The sequence below is a fragment of the Rhinoraja longicauda genome, chromosome 29 (assembly GCF_053455715.1).
Source record: "Rhinoraja longicauda isolate Sanriku21f chromosome 29, sRhiLon1.1, whole genome shotgun sequence".
NCBI lineage: Eukaryota > Metazoa > Chordata > Chondrichthyes > Rajiformes > Arhynchobatidae > Rhinoraja > Rhinoraja longicauda.
Window position 1 is genome coordinate 8,363,262 of NC_135981.1, and position 26,090 is coordinate 8,389,351.

The window sequence follows — 26,090 nt, forward strand, 5'->3', positions numbered from 1 at the left end:
GCTCTATCTAGCTCTCTCTTGAATGCATTCAGAGAATTGGCCTCCACTGCCTTCTGAGGCAGAGAATTCCACAGATTTACAACTCTCTGACTGAAAAAGTTTTTCCTCATCTCCGTTTTAAATGGCCTACCCCTTATTCTTAAACTGTGGCCCCTGGATCTGGACTCCCCCAACGTTGGGAACATGTTTCCTGCCTCTAACATGTCCACCCCCTTAATAATCTTGCCGGAAGGTGTGGAGCAACAAACAATCTTCTGGAGGAGTTCAGCGTGTCGAGCAGCATCTGTGGGGGAGAAGGAACTCGGCGACCCAGGATCGAACCTGACCTCGGGTGCTGTCTGCGCAGAGTTTGAACGTTCTCCCCGTGACTCTGTGTGTTTTCTCCGGGTGCTCTGGTTTCCTCCCACATTCCAAAGGCGTGCAGGTTTGTAGGTCGTGCAGGAAAATAACTGCACTTCCTTCCTATTCATGGATAGGTAGCGATTCGGGTCGAAATCCTTCTGCAGACATTCTATAAATTCACATTGTAAATATTGCCCTTGTTGTATTCCCAGAACAACTTACACCGACATTTGGTTCAGGTGCAATGAGCAACTCCATGACTTACCAACAATCGGAACTGTCATGTTTGTATTTCTGCAGAATCCCTGTACGTGGAGGCGGTCAATAAACAAACCCTTATGAACCATTTGGTGATGACAGGGATCATCGTCCAACCCAGGATCGCAGACATGTATTTTCCTGTTTGTCACAACCAACTGAAACTCAGATGCAGGTCAACTGTGATTTCTGTCATTGGTGCAAGTAAATAACACCTAATCTGTTTATGGGCACGCCACTGGGTGGGTCGAAACATTTAGTTTTCAGGTACCAAAGGTTAATCTATCTCCAGCCTAAAGACTCGGGCTGAATGATTACTGACAGATCAGAAGTCTCAAAAGGTCTCTGGTGATTTTTCTTTTTCTGTAAGTAATGGATATTACTGTATGGATGTGAATCGGAATTTTTTTTTTTGGTAGCCTGAAACAGTATTTTCTGTCTCTGAATCATTGTCTTGCAATTCGAAAATGGCTTTAAGGTTCTCAAACACCTTGAGTTTCATCGTGCTGTGTGCCTTGCTGGCTCCTGGGGTTTCTCAGTGGTGGAACCTTGATTTATTCAGACAGTCCAAAACAACTCTAGCCCCAAAAATTGGATCAACTCTTCTCCCAGAAACGACAGCATTGCAGTCTGTTGGGGCTGTGACAACTCAAAGCTTAGACATCGCAACAGAGCAACCTCTTGCTGCTGCAATAATTCAATCCCCAGGAACTGCGACAATGCAACCTACTGCGACAACTCAATCACCAAGACCTGCAACAATGCAACCTATTGCGACTGAGACAACACAATCATCAGCAACAATGCAGCCTATTGCGACTGAGACAACACAACCCCCACTAACTGCAGCAATGCAACCTATTGCGACTGAGACAACACAACCCCCACTAACTGCAGCAATGCAACCTATTGAGGCTGCAACAAATCAACCCACAGCAGATGCATCAACCCAACCTGACGAGGCTACGTTATCTCAACCCATAGAAATTGCAACAATGCAGCCCATTGAAATGGCTCAACCTGCAGACATTGCGAAGAAGCAACCCATCAACGCCACTGCAGCTCCAACGACTGAAATTGCAGCAATGCTACCCACCAAGCCAGTAGCAACTCGGCCCGCAGAAATTGGAACAATGCAACCCACTGAGTCTGAAGCAACCCAACCTGCAGGATCGCAACCCACTGGGGCTGCAGCAACACTGGGAAAAGATGGCATTGTTATTGGACCTCCTGCACCCTCAGCCGGCCTTGTGGCCACAAGCACCCAGCATGTCCCTGGGACCACCGTGACCCCCATGTACACCACACCCGACCTCAGCAAAGGAGATACCAGTCATGCATTGGGAACTGAAGAACAGGATATGTTTCCGTTTCCCACCTCTGCTTCAACATTACTTGGAAAAGTCACAGCTCCAGCATCAGAAGATAAAGCACCAACTACACCAGGTTAGTGTGAGCACTCAGCTCATTCCCCCCTTGTTCTTGCTCACTCCCCTTATTCCTAGCGTGCAATACTGTTTTGCTTCAGTGCCACTGATCTGAACCAGACATTCGCAGGTTGTTGCAGACGAGGTCTTGCAAAGGCTTGGTGTTTGACAGATGTTGACCTCTCTTCCCCTGCCTTATTTACCGGCCGGTAGACTGTACCCTGCACTGCCCTCTCTCAGCACAGCTGAATCTCACCTCTTTTCCCATCTTCTTCACCTACCACAGCCCTGTTTCTCTCTTTCCTCTACCTGTTCAGGAGGCGTTTTCATGGAGAACTCTCATGACAACACAGGGCTTGTGTCTCTCTTTGTAGTTTAGTTTGGAGACGCAGCTTGGAAGTCGACCCTTCGGCCCGACCAGCGATCAACCATTCACGCTAGTTCTATGTTATCCCACGTTCTCATCCACTGCCTTCTCACCTGGGGGCCATTTACAGTGACCAATTGACCCACAAAACACACCTGAAGAAAGGTCTGAGCCAAAACGCCACCTGCCCATGTTCCCCGGAGATGCTGCCTGACCTGCTGTAGTTACACCAGCACTTTATGTCCCTTTGTGTATTAACGATTATCTGTGGTTCCTTGTTTCTGCAACCTACAAACTCACCTGCCTTTGGGATGAGGGGGCAAACTGGGGCAGCCGGAACAAACCCACGTGGTCGTAGAGGGAAAATGCAAACTCCATCCAGACAGCTCCCAAAGTTGGAATCGAACCAGTGTCCCTGGCGCTGTGTGGCAGCAGCTCGACCACTGCGCCGTCCTCTTCTTCCCTTACCCTCTTGAATCTCAGTCCCTTTAAACCTGTAGCCTCTAATCTGCTGAAACAAATATCATTACAAAGACGGGGGTGGAGACGAGATGAAAAGGGTTTCATCCAGATGGTAGTAGGCGTTTGGGTACTTACCACTCGAAGGGAAGGCCACAGCCAGGGACCTTGGTCACTGGTTAGATGAACCTTTGAAGGGCACTGACCTCATGGGCGGTAGAGAATGTGGTGGAAGTTGCGATCAGGTTGTGTTGTAGGTTTTCCGTCATCCCTTTGATCCTAAGACCGTTGCAGCTAAATAGCATCAGGTTCATCAACATGGACAAAACTGTGTGTCAATTATTTAACAGCCCCTCCCATCTCACTCTGTGCTCCAACTTGGCCACTCAACACAACATTAATAATAATAATAATAATAATAATAATATGCCTTTATTGTCATTGTATGAACAGTACAACAAAATTAGAAGTGTTACATCTGAAACAGTGCGACAGTGCAAATCTTCCAAAGACAATCGCACAAACATAGGAACCAACACAATAAGTACCAATATCAATAAAAACCCAATAAAAACTAATAAATAATAAATGAATTTATCTTTCCCCACCGTTCGTCTGATGTTCTCCATCCATGTTGTCAGCTGACCCCACACAATCTACTCCTCGGACCTAATGAGATTAGTGTAGATACCTATCAAGGCAGACATGGACATGGTGGACTGAGGTGACATTTTCTATGCTGTACACTCTATGGCTCCATGAAAGGGAATCTTCTGGAGAGAAGGAATGGGTGACATTTCAGGTCGAAACCCTTCTTCTCAACCCGAAACGTCACCCATTCCTTCTCTCCAGAGATGCTGCCTGACCCGCTGAGTTACTCCAACTTTTTGGGTTTAAACCAGCATCTGCAGTTCCTTTCTACACAATCTCCTGTTCTCTTCTTGTTTACTCTTAACTTCTGGGTTAGTTGAAAATCAATGACAGCGACTAATATCCATATCCCATGGACAAATAATTAACTAGAATGTAGTCTCATCATCATCAACCCCATCGCAGAGAGAAGGACCTTACAAGGCACTGAACGGCGTAAACCAGCATCTGCAGTTGCAGTCCTGCACAGCAGGAAGACTTAGATTGGCAGAGAGATGAGATTAGTTTATCGCGTGCGGCACGGAGATTGCGGGCAGAAGGGTCGGTTCGTACGCTGCGTCGTTCTGTGTTCTATATTCTAACAAATCTTTAGTCTTTGGAAAGCAAAATGGATTTAAATGGCAATATACTACTGAAGCATAAATGGACATCTTTTAATGAAGTAGAGTTTAGATTGTGTCTTATAATTAATATAAATTGAGTTCAATGTTTTATATGGACAGAGATAGGCCGAGGGTGAGGGGGAGCACAGGGTGAGGGGAGGCAGAGGATGAGGGTGAGGGGGAGGGGGAGGCAGTAGGTGAGGGGGAGGATGAGGGGAGGGGGAGGATGAGGGGGAGGGGGAGGGTGAGGGGAGGATGAGGGGGAGGGGGAGGCACAGGGTGAGGGTGAAGAGGAGGGTGAGAAACGACTGCATTGCAGTCTGTTGGGGCTGTGACAACTCAAAGCCTAGACATCGCAACAGAGCAACCTCTTGCTGCTGCAATAATTCAATCCCCAGGAACTGCGACGATGCAACCTACTGCGACAATGCAACCTATTGTGGCAGAGACAACTCAATCACCAAGACCTGCAACAATGCAACCTATTGTGACTGAGACAACTGAGCCCCCAGCAATGGCAACAATACAGCCTATTGCGACTGAGACAACAAAATCCCCACTAACTGCAGCAATGCAACCTATTGCGACTGAGACAACACAATCCCCACTAACTGCAACAATGCAACCTATTGCGACTGAGGCAACACAATCCCCACTAACTGCAGCAATGCAACCTATTGCGACTGAGACAACATAATCCCCACTAACTGCAGCAATGCAACCTATTGCGACTGAGGCAACACAATCGACAGCAACAATGCAACCTATTGCGACTGAGACAACACAATCCCCACTAACTTCAGCAATGCAACCTTTTGAGGCTGCAACAAATCAACCCACAGCAGATGCATCAACCCAACCTGACGAGGCTATGTTATCTCAACCCGTAGGAATTGCAACAATGCAGCCCATTGAAATGACTCAACCTGCAGACATTGCGACGAAGCAACCCATCAACGCCACTGCAGCTCCAACGACTGAAATTGCAGCAATGCTACCCACCAAGCCAGTAGCAACTCGGCCCGCAGAAATTGGAACAATGCAACCCACTGAGTCTGAAGCAACCCAACCTGCAGGATCGCAACCCACTGGGGCTGCAGCAACACTGGGAAAAGATGGCATTGTTATTGGACCTCCTGCACCCTCAGCCGGCCTTGTGGTCACAAGCACCCAGCATGTCCCTGGGACCACCGTGACCCCCATGTACACCACACCCGACCTCAGCAAAGGAGATACCAGTCATGCATTGGGAACTGAAGAACAGGATATGTTTCCGTTTCCCACCTCTGCTTCAACATTACTTGGAAAAGTCACAGCTCCAGCATCAGAAGATAAAGCACCAACTACACCAGGTTAGTGTGAGCACTCAGCTCATTCCCCCCTTGTTCTTGCTCACTCCCCTTATTCCTAGCGTGCAATACTGTTTTGCTTCAGTGCCACTGATCTGAACCAGACATTCGCAGGTTGTTGCAGACGAGGTCTTGCAAAGGCTTGGTGTTTGACAGATGTTGACCTCTCTTCCCCTGCCTTATTTACCGGCCGGTAGACTGTACCCTGCACTGCCCTCTCTCAGCACAGCTGAATCTCACCTCTTTTCCCATCTTCTTCACCTACCACAGCCCTGTTTCTCTCTTTCCTCTACCTGTTCAGGAGGCGTTTTCATGGAGAACTCTCATGACAACACAGGGCTTGTGCTTCTCTTTGTAGTTTAGTTTGGAGACGCAGCTTGGAAGTCGACCCTTCGGCCCGACCAGCGAGCAACCATTCACGCTAGTTCTATGTTATCCCACGTTCTCATCCACTGCCTTCTCACCTGGGGGCCATTTACAGTGACCAATTGACCCACAAAACACACCTGAAGAAAGGTCTGAGCCAAAACGCCACCTGCCCATGTTCCCCGGAGATGCTGCCTGACCTGCTGTAGTTACACCAGCACTTTATGTCCCTTTGTGTATTAACGATTATCTGTGGTTCCTTGTTTCTGCAACCTACAAACTCACCTGCCTTTGGGATGAGGGGGCAAACTAGGGCAGCCGGAACAAACCCACGTGGTCGTAGAGGGAAAATGCAAACTCCATCCAGACAGCTCCCAAAGTTGGAATCGAACCAGTGTCCCTGGCGCTGTGTGGCAGCAGCTCGACCACTGCGCCGTCCTCTTCTTCCCTTACCCTCTTGAATCTCAGTCCCTTTAAACCTGTAGCCTCTAATCTGCTGAAACAAATATCATTACAAAGACGGGGGTGGAGACGAGATGAAAAGGGTTTCATCCAGATGGTAGTAGGCGTTTGGGTACTTACCACTCGAAGGGAAGGCCACAGCCAGGGACCTTGGTCACTGGTTAGATGAACCTTTGAAGGGCACTGACCTCATGGGCGGTAGAGAATGTGGTGGAAGTTGCGATCGGGTTGTGTTGTAGGTTTTCCGGTCATCTCTTTGATCCTAAGACCGTTGCAGCTAAATAGCATCAGGTTCCTCAACATGGACAAAACTGTGTGTCAATTATTTAACAGCGCCTCCCATCTCACTCTGGGCTCCAACTTGGCCACTCAACACAATATTAATAATAATAATAATATGCCTTTATTGTCATTGTACGAACAGTACAACGAAATTAGAAGTGCTACATCTGAAACAGTGCGACAGTGCAAATCTTCCAAAGACAATCGCACAAACATAGGAACCAACACAATAAGTACCAATATCAATAAAAACCCAATAAAAACTAATAAATAATAAATGAATTTATTGTATCTGACAATGGAAAGCTCTCTCAGATGCAAGTGTCAGTCTTGAACCCAAAGGTTTGACAGGAGCAATAGGTACTCACAACTTAGCCACAGACAATAAAGCAGGTAAGGTAGTCATGCCTTCAAAGAGAAGGAGGGCTCTCTCTGAGAAGCCATGTTGACATTTGGAATTAATATGATTCAAGATGAGAGGCCATGAGGTGACACCAGAATCAGTGCTTTGATGAGGCCAGGACAGAACTGCATGAATCTACATGAATATAATATTGAACTACCTTGGGCAGGCAGTAAGAGTTCAGGTAAGTGGATCAAATTAATGTCACAGATTAGATCACACTGTCTTCACACATCCCAAAGATGGTCAATCAGCCTCTGTAAATTGCCCCTAATATGCTAGGAGTGAACGGGAAAGTGGGATAACATAGAACTTGTGTGCATGGGTGATCGATGCACTCAGTGGGCAAGGTCTCGGCGGGCCGATGGGCCTGTTCCCATTCTGTATCTTCAAACTAAACTAAACTGAAGCCAAGGAACTCGCGTGCATGTGTCTGGATGCGAGCTGTTGACCCAACATTATCTCTGTGTTGTTGAACCGATTCTTGTGTGCACAGTTGCGGCTTTGATGCCCGGTGTTTTATTTCATTGAGTTTCTTTGAAGTGTATTCAAATGAAATGTGCTGCCAGAATAGATGAGAGTTGAACTATCAGTGCAAGTGCAGGTTATGGTTTCTCTTACCCCCCCACCCCCCACCCCCCACCACCCCTCTCCCCCCCCCCCCCCCTCCCAACCCCCCCCCTACCCATTCTGGGCTCACCACCCCACAAACCCACGCATCTCTCTCTCTGTGGATTAGAAAAGTGGAAGAACTGCTATCACATTTTCTCATTCATATCTTGGGATGTGAAAGCAGAGGGCGGCACGGTGGCGCAGCGGTAGAGTTGCTGCCTTACAGCGCCAGAGACCCGGGTTTGATCCTGACCATGGGTGCTGTCTGGACGGAGTTTGGACGTTCTCCCTATGACTGCATGGGTTTTTTCCACGGGTGCTCTGGTTTCCTCCTAATCCACTGATGTGCAGGTTTGTAGGTCAATTGGCCCCTGTAAATTGGTCCTAGTGTGTAGGATAGAACTAGTGTACCATTGGTCGGCGTGGACTGACTGGGCAGAAGGGCCTGTTTCCACGCTGTATCTCTAAGCCAAACTAAACTTGTGAGCGTCTGAACCGCACGGCCCCACAATCAACGTGAAGATGAGAAGCTGTATCCCATTCCCTTCTTCATATCTTTCAGGGCATTTGCTGAATATTTATTAATATGTAAAAGATTGTAGGAATAAGAGTTTGGTTACTTAATCCCACATTCTGAAGAAGGGTCTCGTCACCCATTCCTTCTCTCCCGAGATGCTGCCTGACCTGCTGAGTTACTCCAGCATTTTGTGAATAAATACCAAAGTTCTGTTCTATCATTCAAAAATTCCAGAGCTCAACTCTGACTTCAACTTCTGAATGCTCTCTCTCTCTCTCTAGTGCTTTATGACTTTGGCTTACAGAACTCAAAGAACTTTTGAGTTCTTTGGTCTGAAGAAGGGTCTCGACCCAAAACGTCACCCATTCCTTCTCTCCCGAGATGCTGCCTGACCTGCTGAGTTACTCCAGCATTTTGTGAATAAATCAAAGAACTTTTAATTACATTGTGGGCATTGGTTTATTGTTGTTATTGTCGCACAGCTATCCAGGCAAATGCAAACATTGAGCACGTCAAACAATGAACTAGGCACCGGTTGACATTTGCAAATGAAATTGTGAAATTTCTGTCATCTCATGATAACCACCTGACATCAGGAAAACGAGACTGGAGAAGGGTCTCGATCCTGAAACGTCACCCATTCCTTCTCTCCAGAGATGCTGCCTGTCCCCGCTGAGTTACTCCAACATTCTGGGTCTATCTTCGGTGTAAACCAGCATCTGCAGTTGCAGTCCTGCACAGCAGGAAGACGTAGATTGGCAGAGAGATGAGATTAGTTTATCGCGTGCGGCACGGAGATTGCGGGCAGAAGGGTCGGTTCGTACGCTGCGTCGTTCTGTGTTCTATATTCTAACAAATCTTTAGTCTTTGGAAAGCAAAATGAATTTAAATGGCAATATACTACTGAAGCATAAATGGACATCTTTTAATGTAGAATTTAGATTGTGTCTTATAATTAATATAAATTGAGTTCAATGTTTATATGGACAGAGAGAGAGGCAGAGGGTGAGGGGTGAGGGTGAGGGGGAGGGTGAGGGTGAGGGTGAGGGTGAAGAGGAGGGTGAGGGGGAGGCAGAGGGTGAGGGGGGAGGCAGAGGGTGAGGGGGAGGCAGAGGGTGAGGGCGAGGCAGAGGGTGAGGGGGAGGCAGAGGGTGAGGGGGAGGCAGAGGGTGAGGGGGAGGCAGAGGGTGAGGGGGAGGCAGAGGGTGAGGGGGAGGCAGAGGGTGAGGGGGAGGCAGAGGGTGAGGGGGAGGCAGAGGGTGAGGGGGAGGCAGAGGGTGAGGGGGAGGCAGAGGGTGAGGGGGAGGCAGAGGGTGAGGGGGAGGCAGAGGGTGAGGGGGGAGGCAGAGGGTGAGGGGGGAGGCAGAGGGGGAAGAGTAGGGGGAGGGGGAGGGGGAGGAGGGGAGACAGAGAAGGGGAGAGACAAAGAGGGGGGGAGACAGAGGGGAAAAAGGGAGAGAGGAAAGGAGACATAGAGAGGCAGAGAGAGAGGTAGAGAGAGAGAGAGAGAGAGAGAGAGAGAGAGAGGAGAGAGAGAGAGAGAGAGAGAGAGAGAGAGAGAGAGAGAGAGAGAGAGAGAGAGAGGAGAGAGAGAGAGAGAGAGAAGGAGAGAGAGAGAGAGAGAGAGAGAGAGAGAGAGAGAGAGAGAGAGACTAGCCGTGCTTCGCGACGGTACGACGACGTTGGCAACAACCTTGTGAACACACAAACATATCCAACTCTTGTTGGGCAATGAGCCAAGCAGAGTCATCCTTGACGAGCTATCAGGACTAGAGGATGATAATGAAGTTGACGAGGCCAAGTTGAGCTTGCGGCCGACCTCAGAGCTCAGTGCCACCTGGAGCAGCAGGAGCACAGTGTGGTGAAGACTCTGCCACCCTGCTAATCTGTGCAGCCGCAATAAAAGAGTTTGCTTCAAAAGGGCGGGTGGGGTTGTGAATCCTCTCTCTCTCTCTCTCTCTCTCTCTCTCTCTCTCTTCTCTCTCTGTCGTGGGACCCTGGAAGCTGTGATGCATTCTCCGATCCTCGGCCCCAGGGGCTTCGTGCTGCTCTGTGCGCTCTGCCACCCGGCGAGGTCGTGGTGGTGGAGCCCGTCTGACGATGCCACCGCCTCCTCCACTCCGTCCACCGGCGAGACCCCGGTTACAGGAGTTTCCTGGGCCTCCAGCGACGATGGCCTGGAGTTAATTGCTGATTCTGAGAACACGGTGGGAACAGTCAATGTACAAGGTACTGAGATTTGAGTATCTCTTTAATGGAGATCAGAATGAGTAACGTTGTAAGTCATACGGAGGTAGGGGAAGCTGGGTAGTGCTGTGACTAGACGAGCCGGTCTTTCTACTCTCTTCAGTGTGGAGGATGGAGGCCGTGTTGCAGTTAGTTCACAGGTGGTGAATCTGACAAAATGTCGTTTGACAACCTTTACCAATATCAGAATCAATCACCCGGTGACACCTTGATCGCCTGCTGTCGGATCAATTTGACTGTGATTTGGTGTGGGTTGTTGGTTCCATCAGTAGATGTATTTGTGATGCAGCCCGTGATTTAGGCTCTGCTTTGCATCCAACACAAGCTGGATTGGAAGGGTCGCGCGTGAAGAGCTTTATGCAGAATTTCAGTCCTGACCAGGTTAAATGTTAATAATACATAGCTCCATGTTTAAACACAGCCTCTAATGTGCAAACGTGTGCAGATGTCAAATTAATGAGCGTTTACCTTGAATGGTTTCTAAAAGTGAGACTGGTGATAAGCTTGATTGTTCAGAGTTTTGTCGTTTGGAGATACAGCGTGGAAGCAGGCCCTTCGGCCCACCGAGTCCATGCTGCCCATCGATCACCCACACATTAGTTCTATGCTTGGTGTTTAAATGCTGGTCATACAGCATTTAAACGGGCCCATTGGGCCAACTTACCCAGGTCGATCAACATGCCCCACCTACACCAGTCCCACATGCCCCACCTACACCAGTCCCACCTACACCAGTCCCACCTGCCGCAGTCCCACCTACACCAGTCCCACCAGTCCCACCTGCACCAGTCCCTCCTGCCCCACCTACGCCAGCCCCACCTGCACCAGCCCCACCTGCACCAGCCCCACCTGCACCAGCCCCACCTGCACCAGCCCCACCTGCACCAGCCCCACCTGCACCAGCCCCACCTGCACCAGCCCCACCTGCACCAGCCCCACCTGCACCAGCCCCACCTGCCCCAGCCCCACCTGCCCCAGCCCCACCTGCCCCAGCCCCACCTGCCCCAGCCCCACCTGCCCCAGCCCCACCTGCCCCAGCCCCACCTGCCCCAGCCCCACCTGCCCCAGTCCCACCTGCCCCAGTCCCACCTGCCTGCATTTGGCCCGTAGCTCTCTATCCTACCCATCTGGTCTCTGATTGCTCTTGGTTTTATCATCTCATCTCTTGGTAATTAGTATTAAAAATGTGTTGGCTGCTGTCTTCACTCGCTAGCTTCCCCGTGAATGAGCGCAGTGAGTGGGCACTGGTGGAAACGGTGCTGTGCCCGGAACCAGACGTTGCACCCCTTTCATCCTGATATTAATAGGCTGATACTTTTACCAGCACCTCAGACACTTTGATCCCAGCCAGCGTACATCCACTCAGACCACTGATGAATGCAGGTTAAACATCGTCCAGGCGGGAGGATGAATTTCATCAAAAGAACTCCTAAGACTCAAGGAAATCTGAAACACTAACCTCGATATTTTTTAGACGTTTAATTGGCCTAAACTCCTGGAGCAGAGGTTGTACACGATTGAGTCTGTGATTTACTCACCCTTAACCCCCTCTACAGCCCCCCGAGCAAATAGTTGAAATCTTGATCTTTGATGAAGAGTTAAAGAAGGTGTAAATCTGAAAGGTTAGCCTGGGGGTTCCTGTCGAGTCTGGTTGGCAGGGGTTGGCTCCCTGTGTTTCTCCAGGTTCTTGCAGATGTCCCGGAGTCCTTACAAAACTCGTGCTTGCAATTGGCCGGTCCTGAGATCGGTCCAACAAGCAAGTGTGGACAGGTGGGCACACAGAGTCTCTTGCCCAGAGCAGGGGGATCGAGGACCAGGGGACATAGGTTTCAGGTGAGGGGGAAAGATTTAATAGGAATCTAAAGGGTAACTTTTTCACACAAAGGTTGGTGGGTGTATGGAAGGAGCTGCCAGAGGAGGTAGATGAGGCAGGGACTATCGCAACGTTTTAGAAGCAGTTAGACAGGTACATGGATAAGACAGGTATGGAGGGATATGGGCCAAACGCAGGCAGGTGGGACGAGTGTAGACGGGACATGTTGGGCCGAAGGGCCTGTTTCCATGCTGTGCGACTCCAAGTGAGATGAATGGCTAGTTAACTGCTCTGTAGATTGAAAAATAAAGCCACATTTTATTTGTGGCTGGAGTAACGCAGCGGGTCAGGCAGCATCTCTGGAATAACATGGATTGGTCATATAATGGGTCAGAACCCATTTATAAAACTGCATCTGCAGTTTCCTGTTTCTACTGTTCTGTAGATTGAGAAGCCAATCTTGTCTAGAGCACCAGTGGAAATCTCGACTCTGAGAAATGAATGGCACGGAAGGAGGACATTCGGCCCATCATGTCCATACTGGGTGGACAATAGATATCCCAGAGTTTGCAGGGGACCAAGTGCCCATTCAACCACTTGTCCAATATGTCGAGGCTTTCTGCTTCTAACACCTTTTCAGGCAACTCACTCCTGAACATCCCCTGCCAGCCTCGGTGTGAAAACACTTTCCACACCTCCCCTCTAATTCTTCCACCAACCTATTTCAATTTACTCGAACCAAACCTCTCAGTTTTATTTGTGGAGCACAAAGTAACCCAACTGGTCAGGCAGCATCTTTGGAGGACATGGATAAGCGATCGTTTGGGTCAGGACTCTTCTTCAGACTGAAGAAGTGTCCCGACCTGAAGCATCGCCTACCCACGTCCTCCACAGATGCTGCCCGACCCACCGAGTTACTGCAGCACTTTGATTTCTACGCAAGATTCCAGCATCTGTAGTTCCCTGTGTGTCTCAGCTTTATTAATTTCAGGCGAAAGGACAGGAGAAAGGCCCTTCAGCCCACAAAGTCTGTGCTGAACAGAATGCCAAGACCAACTCTTATCTGCCTGCACATAATCCATACTCCTCTATTCCCTGCATATCCATGTGTCCTTCCGAAAGTCTCTTGTATACACTGGAGTTTAGAAGGATGAGAGGGGATCTTATCGAAACGTATAAGATTATTAAGGGGTTGGACATGTTAGAGGCAGGAAACATGTTCCAAATGTGGGGGGAGTCCAGAACAAGGGGCCACAGTTTAAGAATAAGGGGTAGGCCATTTAGAACGGAGATGAGGGAAAAAAAATTCAGTCAGAGAGTTGTAAATCTGTGGAATTCTCTGCCTCAGAAGGTAGTGGAGGCCAATTCTCTGAATGCATTCAAGAGAGAGCTAGATAGAGCTCTTAAGGATAGCGGAGTCAGGGGGTATGGGGAGAAGGCAGGAACGGGGTACTGATTGAGAATGATCAGCCATGATCACATTGAATGGCGGTGCTGGCTCGAAGGGCCGAATGGCCTCCTCCTGCACCTATTGTCTATTGTCTATTAAATGCCATTTTCTGCCTCCACCACAACCACCCCAGCAGCACATTTCAGGTACTCATCACCCTCCGGATAAAGAATTTGCCCCATACCTCCCATTTAAACTTTGCCCCTCTCATTTTAGAGCTACACCCTCTAGTGTTTGATATTTTAATCCAGGGAAACGTTCCGACCATCAAACCTACATAATTTTATATACTACTTTTATCATACGTTATTCTACTCCACCTCCTCAGCCCTCTCCTGTTCCAAAGGAAACAACCCCGGAGTCCTGCTCAGTGTGGTGGCGTATCTCTTCCGGGGTGGCGACATCTCCACTGATCTCCTCTGCTCCCTCTCTGATGTTGTTGTGTCCCACACCGTGCCGACCTGAAACGTAAGCAGCTGCTCCCCTTGCACTCACCAACTGAGCGACTGGATCTGACTCAGACAGCCGGTGTCAAAGTCGGCATCAAATTCCCGGTAACTACCTGGATCGTGTGGGACAGACACAAAAAGCTGGAGTAACTCAGCGGGACAGGCAGCATCTCAGGAGAGAAGCAATAGGTGACGTTTCGGGTCGAGACCCTTTCTTCAGACTGAGAGTCGGGGGGGAAAGGGAGAGGAGAGATATAGGCGGTGATATAGAGAGATATGGAAAAAAATGAATGAAAGGTATGCAAGAAATTAACGACAATAGACAATAGGTGCAGGAGGAGGCTATTCGGCCCTTCGAGCCAGCACCGCCATTCAATGTGATCATGGCTGATCATTCTCAATCAGTACCCCGTTCCTGCCTTCTCCCCATACCCCCTGACTCTGCTATCCTTAAAAGCTCTAACTAGCTCTCTCTTGAATGTATTCAGAGAATTGGCCTCCACTGCCTTCTGAGGCAGAGAATTCCACAGATTCACAACTCTCTGACTGAAAAGGTTTTTCCTCATCTCAGTTCTAAATAGACGATCAAGGAAACAGTCCATTGTTAGCCGTGGGCTAGGTGAAAACAGAGTTACAGACAATGAAACTCACCAGGACGACAGTGAAACTAGTAAAACCACTAGGATTATACGAGGTAGACACAAAATGCTGGAGTAACTCAGCGGGACAGGCAGCATCTCAGGAGAGAAGGAATGGGTGACGTTTCGGGGTCGAGACCCTTCTTCAGACCCATTCCCTCTCTCCTAGATGCTGCCTGACCCGCTGAGTTACTCCAGCATTTTGTGATACCTTCGATTTGTACCAGCATCTGCAGTTATTTTCCTACACATTGTTGAATGGGAAGTTTCACTGCACAATGGGAGGCCACATCCCGTGTCAGATCACACTGACACTGAAAACTTCCCCCAGCGTTTGAGGGAGGTGCTGTGCCTGTCTCTCTCTGCTGGAGATATGAGCATGTTTGGTGACAATGCATCCTGGTCCTGATGGTCACTGTATATTTGTTAACCACAGCACGCGGAACACTTTCATTTTACTGCACATCGTGTGTGTGTATGTGACAAATAAACTTGACTTGACTTAATCAGCAGTCTATTCCCAGCCCTCAGCTGATGCTGACAGTAAGTGGTTGACTACTACCCAAGACGATTAGCATGCAGCAGATCCGTTCAGCCGAGCCGTACATGACATTGGTGAGTGTGGACTTGGACTATTGTGAGCACTTCTGGTTATCCAGCGATAGGCAGGATGTCATTGAATTGGATGGGGTGCAGAAAAGATTACTCTAGCTTTTTGTGTCTACCCCCGGGCTTGTTGGTTAATTTTGGCTTCGGTAAAGATTGTAAATTGTCCCCAGTGCGTAGAACAGTAGCAGTGTACAGGGATCGCTGGTCAGCACAGACTAGGTGGGCCAAAGGGCCTGTTTCCATGCTGTGCATCTCGAACCTCTAAACCTGTTAAAGTGTTTGTGTCATTTTCTGCTTTTATTTCAGATTTTCTGCATTTTCCATTTGTTAGCTCCTTTCATTGTTTGTATTTCCAAATCAATAGACAATAGACAATAGACAATAGGTGCAGGAGTAGGCCATTCGGCCCTTCGAGCCAGCACCGCCATTCATGTGATCATTCTCAATCAGTACCCCGTTCCTGTTTTCTCCCCATACCCCCTGACTCCGCTATCCTTAAGAGCTCTCTCTTGAATGTATTCAGAGAATTGGCCTCCACTGCCCTCTGAGGCAGAGAATTCCACAGATTCACAACTCTCTGTAAAAAAGTTTTTCCTCATCTCTGTTCTAAATGGCCTACCCCTTATTCTTAAACTGTGGCCCCCTGGTTCTGGACTCCCCCAACATTGGGAACATGTTTCCTGCCTCTAACGTGTCCAACCCCTTAATAATCCTTTCCTTTCCTTTGAGGCTCCTCCACGTTGTGTTGAGGTTTTCAAGTTATTTTAGCGTGAGCCAGACCGGGCAGCAACATTCTCTCTCTGGTGTCATGGAGTCCAGGCCTCGTCTAATTCAGGGCACGGCTCGGGATTTTGATACTGAGTTGAGCCAAAGAACTGTTTCACATTATTCCTTCACCTTCAGACTGTTTCACGGTGGTGAAAGGTACCGTTTAGAAGGTGTTTGCACGGTGAGTCTTCAACAACTGGAGAAAGGTTATTTAAGTTTTGATAAGTTAAGCAGGATCTGAACTTTGTGATGGGAATGGTGCTGTATAATTCGTGTAGTCATACGGCACAGAAACTGGTCTGACAACCCACTACTAACCTCTCTGGCCCCCAAACCACCCCTTTACAATAATCCTACACTGGTCCCAAATTTCTATCCCTTTGTATAATCTTGTTATATCTTGGACGTAGGTTTTGGTTTCATCTTTCATGTTTTATGTTTTATTATCATTCCATTCTTTATCTCTGTGCTCAAACAAATCACGTGGCAAGCTTTTATCACTTCTGCCTCTTACACTTTAAAATCTTTGAGTTATTATTGTGAGGTATTTATTGTCAACGAATCTATCATTATCATAATTTTTTCCCCTTGAATTTGTCTTTAGTTTGCAATTTTCAGGGCATGGTTGTCCCTTAGTAGAGTCTTGGCTGGGAGGCTGAAAAAAAATCATCTTGAACCAGGACATTAACAGCTTTCCGATGGAAGGCCACCTTGCAGATTTTAATACCAATGTCCATTTCACCATTTGGACTGAAAATGCAAAATTCACCTAAACAGACAGATTTTCAATTCAAGTCATTGCATCTATTATATATTTTTGCTGATTTGACGTACAATTTTAAAATAACATTGCCAATTTAGCATCCTCCAAATTAAGAAAACCAAGTCTCATAATTCTCTACACTACCTCTAGGGCACATGTTATACCCATAAATTAATTTATATATTATTACTTATTATTTATAAATTATAAGATTATAAATTGATACCAGTCTGAAGAAGGGTCTCGACCCGAAACGTCACCCATTCCTTCTCTCCTGAGATGCTGCCTGACCTGCTGAGTTACTCCAGCATTTTATGATACCTTCGATTTGTACCAGCTTCTGCAGTTATTTTCCTACACCACATGTAACATGTAATGTATAATGTATGTAACACATTATGTATGTAGGTTAATTGGCTGGGTAAAGGTAAAAAAAAATTGTCCCTAGTGGATGTAGGATAGTGTTAATGTGCGGGGATTGCTCGGTGGCATGGACTTGGTGGGCCGAAAAGGCCTGTTTCCGGCTGTATATATATGATATGATATGATATGATATTACACGTAACAGGTAACATATAACATGTGGTATGGGGATATTTGAACCAATTGTTTCTGAAGTTAAGTTCCTTGACTGTCTTGAGTTGGCAGTGGAGCCCAATGATTAATTTTCGCCTCGAAACCAAGGGGAAAATTAATAATTCCTTGGCCCTATTGGCGAGCCAGGGAGAAATGAATGTGCAACACCAGTATCAGATAGGTGACAGCCATTTGGTTAACACATAAAGAATAACCAAGCCTGAAGAAGGGTCCCGACCCGAAACATCAACTATCCATGTTCTCCAGGGATGCTGCCTGACCCGCTGAGTTACTGTAGAGGTTTGTGTCTTTTAAAAAAAAAAAGAATAGCCACGAGAACAGAGTAGGACTCAGATGGAATTGTACTCAAAGCATCAAGAGAAATGGAAAGAGATAAGGTGAGAGTCAATGTGGTCCAGTGAAACTCCTCACTTGGGGAGGTTGAGAGTTATGGGGTAAAAGCACTTCCATGATCTGTGCCCATGTCTGAGCAGGTTCCATGTCTGTGTGGTTTCCGCCAGCATTCAAAAGATGTGCTTGTTAATGCAGACTCGCCAAATAAACTTAATTGAGGCCATTAGACTATACTCATTGGAGTAATAGTACATGCTGCCAAAAAGCATCAATAAATTCAATGGCAGATAGACACAAAATGTTGGAGTAACTCAGCGGGTCAGGCAGCATCTCTGGAGAAAAGGAATAGTTGTCGTTTCGGGTCGGAACCCTTCTTCAGATTATATTTACTGAGGCCAATTAACCAACAAACCCATCGGAAGAAGTGTCCGACCCAAAACGCCACTTATCTCTTTTCTCCAGAGATGCTGCCTGACCCACTGAGTCACTCCAGCATTTTGTGTCTATCTTTGGTATAAACCAGCATCTGCAGTTCCATCCTACGCAATAAATTCAATGGTCCTTTAACACTGAGTCAGATGTTCAAGGTGGCCACTAATGGTGGCTTGCGTGAGAGGAGAGGGGAGGACAGTTTGTGTAATATTACAATAAAATATCAAGGGCAAGTGATGGAAGAGTGTGTCAGTTGATTATCTCTAAAACCTGCTGCTGAAAGGGAATGTGTTGCAACAGCTGGTTAATCCCACTCACGGGAGGACGATGCCTTGGATCATTAAGTCTGGGCACATTAGAAAGTAACTTGCTAAGGATTGCTAAATATGCAGTGGGAAATTTCCCAATCATAGAAACCTTTAGCAGAGCAACTGACCCTTCCGGCCCGTCTCGTTCTTGCGGAACATGATTCCTATCTGCATTAATCCCATTTACCCCTCGTAACCCTTTACATCTTTCCTATCCATCTACCTGTCCAAATGCCTTTTAAAAGTTACCTGCATTCACTACAGGCAGCTCATCTCAGATCTTCACTGCCCATTGTGTGGAAAAACCTGACCCTTCAGACCTCCTTAATGCTTTCCCCTCTCATCTTAAACCCATGCCATCTCGTTCTAGTCTCTTCCATTCTAGGTCAAAGATTTCTCCTATCTACCCACAAAATGCTGGAGTAACTCAGCAGGTCAGGCAGCATCTCAGGAGAGAAGGAATGGGTGACGTTTCGGGTCGAGAAGCCTTCTTCAGTCTGAAGAAGGGTCTCGACCCGAAACGTCACCCATTCCTTCTCTCCTGAGATGCTGCCTGACCTGCTGAGTTACTCCAGCATTCTGTGAATAAATACCTTCGATTTGTACCAGCATCTGCAGTTATTTTCTTATACTATATATATCTCCTATCTACCCTATCTAAGCCTCTCGCAATTTATGATACGATGCGATACGATGCGATACGATAGAACTTTATTTATCCCAAGAGGGAAATTGATCTGCCAACAGTCATAAAAACACAAAATACAAGAACCATGAAATTAAAGTGGCGAGTGGAAAGGATTGGGGACGCGCAAAGATTGGGGGGGGTGGGGGGGAGTGGGAGGGGGGTCAGTCTACCCCACGACAGAAGGGGGAGGGGTTGTACACTTTGATAGCCACAGGGAAGAAGGATATCCTGTGGCGTTCTGTCCTGCATCTAATAGGTCAATCCTCTGCCTTCTATGTTCATGTGAGAATAAACGCAGCCTGTCCAATTTTTTCCTCTAACTGCAGCCCTCCATTCCGGGCAACATCCTGGTGAATCTCCTCTGCACTCAATCCATTACTCTTACATCCTTCCTACAGCATGGTGATCAAAATTGTACATAACACTAACTAGAATCTGAGATGCAAGATACTGGAGTGGCACACAAAACACAAGAACCAGTGCTGGAGGAACTCAATGGGTTAGGCAGCATCTGTGGAGAAAATGAACAGCCAACATTTCGAGTCGTGACCCTTCTTTAGTTTTCTACAACTGCTACATTACGTCTCAACTCTTATGCTCAAAGCCTCAGCGCACTAGGAAAAATTTCACACTTAACAATTGCGGCTGCATTATCTGTGTATTATTCAGTCACTTTTTCTAGATGCAAGTTTTAGTAAATGATTGGTTCCATTGTGATATTCCTTTGTTCTTTATATGTGTGCAACACCACAGCTGTACATGCAGGCCAGAAGCATAGTTCTTGGTAGCGGCATAGTTATTGGCAGTGCCGGTGATCTGAGTTCATTCCTGACCTGTGGTGCTGTCTGTGTGGAGTTTGCACGTTCTCCTCATGACCCATTGGGTTTACATAGACAAACAGGTGCAGGAGTAGGCCATTCGGCCCTTTGAGCCAGCACCGCCATTCAATATGATATCATATCATATATATACAGCCGGAAACAGGCCTTTTCGGCCCTCCAAGTCCGTGCCGCCCAGTGATCCCCGTACATTAACACTATCCTACACCCACTAGGGACAATTTTTACATTTACCCAGCCAATTAACCTACATACCTGTACGTCTTTGGAGTGTGGGAGGAAACCGAAGACCTCGGAGAAAACCCACGCAGGTCACGGGGAGAACGTACAAACTCCTTACAGTGCAGCACCCGTAGTCAGGATCGAACCTGAGTCGATGGCGCTGCATTCGCTGTAAAGCAGCAACTCTACCGCTGCGCTACCGTGATCACCCACAATCAGTACGCCGTTCCTGCCTTCTCCCCGTACCCCTTGATTCCACTAGCCCTAAGAGCTCTATCTAACTCTCATTTGAATGCATCCGGAGAATCGGCCTCCACTGCCTTCCGAGGCAGAGAATTCCACAAATTCACAACTCTCTGTGCGAAAACATTTTTCCTCATCTCAGTTCTAAATGGCCTACCCCTTATTCTTAAACTGTGGCCCCTGGTTCTGGACTCCCCCAAACATCGGGAACATGTTTCCTGCATCTAGCGTGTCCAATCCCTTAATAATTTTTCTATGTTTCTATAAGATCCCCTCTCATCCTTCTAAATTCCCTGAGTTGTCCAGCTTGCTGTTTGGTGGTTTAGTCGGCCAGTGTAAGTGATTGCTAGCTTGGCTGAGTGTTGGGAATATCCATGTGGAATTGATGGCCATGTGAGAGAGATAAAAGTGCAGGGAAGATAAGTGAGGGAATAGGAGTGAAGGGAATGCTCTGAGAGCTGACATTCACTTGATGGCTCGATACCTTAAGAAAGATGAGCAGATGTGTGGCAGGAGATGGAGGGATATGGACCATGCGCAGGAGGATGAGATTAGTTTATCTTGGCATCATGCTTGGCATGGACATAGTGGGCTGAAGGGCCTGTCCCTGTGCTGTTCTGCTCCTTATCCTATGTTCTGTGATCGAACGATTGTGTTTATATTTCTTTTTGTATGTCAGCTTAATCTTTGTCGGCACGGTGGCGCAGCGGTAGCGTTGCTGCCTCACTGTGACCACGTGGGTTTTCTCCGGGTGCTCCGGTTTCCTCTCACATCCCAGTGACGTACAGGTTGGTAGGTTAATTGGCTTCAGTAAATTGTCCTTAGTGTGTAGGGCAGAACCACGCGTGATCACTCGTGTACGGGGTGATCGCTGGTCGGCGCGGACTCGATGGACTGTAGGGCCTGTCTCCACTCTGTATCTCTAAACTAAACATTATCCTTAATGGTTAGTCAGCCATTTCTGAAATAAAAGCAGCAAATGCCGGGACATTTCAGGGCCGAGGGGGGAGGAACGGAGTTCAAGGATTTGTCAACAGAACTTGCGGAATCTTTCCTGCATGGAATCTCGGTCTGGCATCAGGTTAAATCTGGGACACAGATTAAAGTCAAAGTGCTGATGCAATGTTAAACCATTTTGTACCAGCGACCTTGTTACTTGGTAATACGAATATCACTGCACCTTAATTGGTACACGTGACAATAAAAGACCTTTGAGACCTTTGAATGTGCGTCAATCTTGCCGCGAAAACAGGCAGATGTTCTGGGAATGGATTAACAGTAAGCTTGCCGATCTGGGCCATCATTATTCTTCTAACTGTAGCGGCACATGGTCAAAATGTCGCCTGTCCGCTCCCTCCACAGATGCTGCCACTGCAACTGATTTCTAATGAAGCTGCTTTCTCTTAATTTCTAATGAAGCTGCTTTCTCTTAATTATTGCGATTGTTTGCTGCCCGGTCGGTGTCTACAACAGAAAGCCAAATATCAGAGTCCACGTTCTCTCTTTACACAACATTGTTGTGTGGGGTGAGTGACATTACCACCAGTCCACTCCAGAATGCGGCACTCCCGTCTGACTGAGTTCACAATGGAGACCCAGCATTACACCTCCACTGTAACCATGTGGGTTATCGCAACGCACAGTTGTATAAAGAAAGGTCCCGACCTGAAGCGTCGCCGGTATATACATTCCACAAATATTGCCTGGCCCCGCTGAGTTCTTCCAGCACTCTGCGTTTTGCTCAAGATCACAGCATCTCCAGTTCCTTGTGTAAGAAAATAACTGCAGATGCTGGTACAAATCGAAGGTATTTATTCACAAAATGCTGGAGTAACTCAGCAGGTCAGGCAGCATCTCAGGAGAGAAGGAATGGGTGACGTTTCAGGGTCGAGACCCTTCTTCAGACCCTTGTGTCTCTGTATTGTGAAAGCTAATTACTGGAACAAACTCAGTGGGTCAAGCAGCATCTGTGGAGGGAAATGGACAGACAACTTTTGAGGATGGGAACCTTCTTCAATCTGAAGAGGTGGCCCGATCCCGATCCCGATCCCGATCCCGATCCCGATCCCGATCCCATCTGTCCATTCCCTGCACGGACGCTGCCTGACCCTTTGAGTTCCTCCAGCACTTTGCTTTTTACTCAAGATTCCAGCATCTGCAGTTCCTTGTGCCTTCTCGTTATCTTTACTTGGTCTGGTTGGTGGTCTGATTGCAATCGCACAATGTAATGATTGGCTCAAGTGTATTCTGAACCAGCCTGGTCGGGTCATCCATTTTCGGGGAAAGCAGGAATGGCAATGCATGGAAAAGGAAAATAGTGCAGATGTTGGCAGCTGGCAAAGTCAAGACTAAATTGAGATCCTGTTGCCCCTGGACTCTGAGAGTTTTTGGCAATTTATTTTCCTGTTGCAGTCAATGATGGAGTATATGTGTGTTTGCTTTGGGGATTTTATTAAAAATGTAAGAAAGATTCATTAAAATACCAGCCACAACTATGGTGGTTGTGGGATATTTATTCACGTAACAAACAGATAGTGTGGCCGAAGGGTCTGGATCGTAAACATCACCTCTCCATGTTCTGCAGAGATGCTGCCTCACCTGCTGAGCTAGTCCAGCACTTTGTGTGGGGTTTTTAGATGGTGTGTTCAGTCCACTTTCACCGAATATCATAACCAGAGCTAATTCACCTCTCTGTTTCACCTTGGTGTTTTGTCTTTACTAAGTTGCATTACCAAGGCTGGCCCAATCTGCTGGACAGTGACTCAGTGGGACAGGCAGCATCTCATAGAAACATAGAAACATAGAAAATAGGTGCAGGAGTCGGCCCTTCGAGCCTGCACCGCCATTCAATATGATCATGGCTGATCATCCAACTCAGTATCCTGTACCTGCCTTCTCTCCATACCCCCTGATCCCTTTAGCCACAAGGGCCACATCTAACTCCCTCTTAAATATAGCCAATGAACTGGCCTCAACTACCCTCTGTGGCAGAGAATTCCGCAGATTCACCACTCTCTGTGTGAAAAAAAACGTTCTCATCTCGGTCCTAAAAGACTTCCCCTTATCCTTAAACTGTGACCCCTTGTTCTGGACTTCCCCCACATCGGGAACAATCTTCCTGCATCTAGCCTGTCCAACCCCTTAAGAATTTTGTAAGTTTCTATAAGAGAGAAGTCTGAAGAAGGGTCTCGACCCGAAACGTCACCCATTCCTTCTCTCCAGAGATGCTGCCTGTGGCGCTGAGTTACTCCAGCAGTTTGTGTCAACCTTCGATTTTAAACCAGCACCTGCAGTTCTTTCCCGTGCATTACCGATGGCGATGGGTACAAACAGGATCGGCTTCGCTCCCCGAGTCACTGAGCTCCCACTGTTTGTTTTGCAGGCAATGGACTCCACCAGGAGATAAACCTGCTGCAACTCATCTCAGAGAAGTCCCCGTACACGTCCAGGGTCGAGGGAGTGGACGGAGGATTCGGCTTTGCCTTTGAGCCGGGCTTTAGCCCGACGCCGGTCCCGGCCAGGGCTCTCTTCCCGGAGCCGTTCTACCAAGACTTTTCCATCCTGGCCACGCTGCGGCAGAGCGACGGGAGGGGCGGGGTGATCTTTGCAGTGGCCGACCCCACCGAGACGGTCATTCGCCTGGGGCTGAAGCTGTCGGCGGTGGAGGACGGCAACCAGATGGTGGAGTTGTACTACACGCCGCCCGGCTCGGGGCACTCCAAGATAGCCGCCTCCTTTATGGTGTCGGCCCGGACCAAGGGGTGGACCCGCCTCGGCATCAGCGTGGAGGGCAACATGGTGACCCTCCACCAGCAGTGCCAAAGACCACAGCGGCTGAAACTCAAGAGGTCGCCTCAGCCCCTGGAAATTGACCCAGATTCCAAAATATTCATCGCTAATGCTAAACCTCTGGACTGGGATAAGTACACCGTGAGTTATTTCCTTTCCCTTTGGCAAACAGCTGCTGTAGCTTCAAGGCCTTGATTAAAGTCCCCCAAATCACAGAATAATCTGTGCAGCCACGCAATTCTTCAAAGTAATTCAGCTGGGTTCAAAGTCCTTTTATAGATAGAAAGGTCCTTTAACTCAAATGCCTGCCTACTAAAAATCTTGGATTTAAATAATTAGGCCATTGTAATCCCTCAGTCCAGCTGTTTGGAGACACAATTGTACTTCCCACCGAGCCTTCGATCTTAGTTAACGCATGATATTTAGGTGCCCTGAAATGGACTTAAGTTACTTACAGGTGTAGAATGATCACAATACTTTTTTTTTTGGCCTGAGTGCAAATGCCAAAGAGTAGAGGAATAATTTTAAAGTGAGAGAGACAAAGTTTAAAGGAGGTAGGAAAAAAAACTGCAGATGCTAGTTTAAATCGAAGGTAGACACAAAATGCTGGTGTAATTCAGCGGGTCAGGCAGCATCTCGGGAGAGAAGGAATGGGTGACGTTTTGGGTTGAGACCTTTCTTCAGACTGATGTCAGGGGAGGGGGCGAGACAAAGATAGGATGTAGTCGGAGACAGGAAGACTTGGTGGGAGAACTGGGAAGGGGGAGGGGATAGAGAGGGGAAGCTGGGACTACCTGAAGTTAGAGATGTCAATGTTCATACCGCTGGGGTGTAAACTGCCCAAGCGAAATATGAGGTGCTGTTCCTCCAATTTGCGCTGGGCCTCACTCTGAAAATGGAGGAGGCCCAGGACAGAAAGGTCAGATTGGGAATGGGAGGGGGAGTTGAAGTGCTGAGCTGGTTGGTCAGGTTGGTTGAGACGGACTGAGCGGAGGTGTTCAGCGAAACGATTGCCGAGCCTGCGCTTGTTCTCGCCGATGTAGAGAAGTTGTCATCTGGAACAGCAGATACAATAGATGAGGTTGGAGGAGGTGCAGGTGAACCTCTGCCTCACCTGGAAAGACTGGAGTGGGTCCTTGGATGGAGTCGAGGGGGCAGGGAAAGGGACAGGTGTTGCATCTCCTGCGGTTGCAGGGGAAAGTACCTGGGGAGGGGGTGGTTTGGGTGGGAAGGGGCGAGTGGACCAGGGAGTTTTGGAGGAAACGGTCTCTGCGGAAAGCAGAAAGTAGGTTGGGCAAGTTTGTACAGAGAGAGTGGAACGCTCTGCCAGGGGTGTTGGTGGAGGCAGGTATGATAGTGGCATGTAAGAGGCTTCTGGATAGGTGCATGGATATGCAGGGAATGGAGGGATGTATAGGCAGAGGAGATGAGTTTATCTTGGCAGCATCTTCAGCACGGACATTGTGAGCCAAAGGGCTTGTTCCTGTGCTGTACCCATCTACGTCTCGTGCTCGAGTGACAGGATTGCCAACCCTTTCTATTTATAATTAACATCAATTTAATAATAATGTCCCACAGGAGCTGAGCATTGAATCGTAAAGGGCAGACGACTAAAAACGAAGAGGTAGGCGTCTTCAATAGGAAGGCCTGGTGGGCCGGATTGAGGCTGAGGATTTCTGGGTTGAGGGCCTTGGCATTAAATTATGGAGCGCTTCAACTGAGAGATTGGGTCAGTGGCCAGAATTGGAGGAGTTTCGATAATGGAGGATCATACGCTTGAAGGGGGTTATGGATAAGGGACACCA

At 47.9% G+C, this 26,090-nt stretch overlaps 1 protein-coding gene across 1 annotated transcript in view; it reads left to right on the top strand.

The window, feature by feature from the left end:
* The first annotated feature begins 794 nt into the window (after positions 1-794).
* The window catches only part of LOC144607516 (uncharacterized), an 88,479-nt gene continuing 63,183 nt past the window's right edge, over positions 795-26,090 (top strand). Inside the window, exons 1-3 of the mRNA XM_078424412.1 lie at positions 795-2,046; positions 4,997-5,458; positions 23,879-24,426. Of these exons, the coding sequence (XP_078280538.1) occupies positions 1,068-2,046; positions 4,997-5,458; positions 23,879-24,426 (1,989 nt within the window). The 5' untranslated portion in view covers positions 795-1,067. The remainder of the gene's footprint in view (positions 2,047-4,996; positions 5,459-23,878; positions 24,427-26,090) is intronic.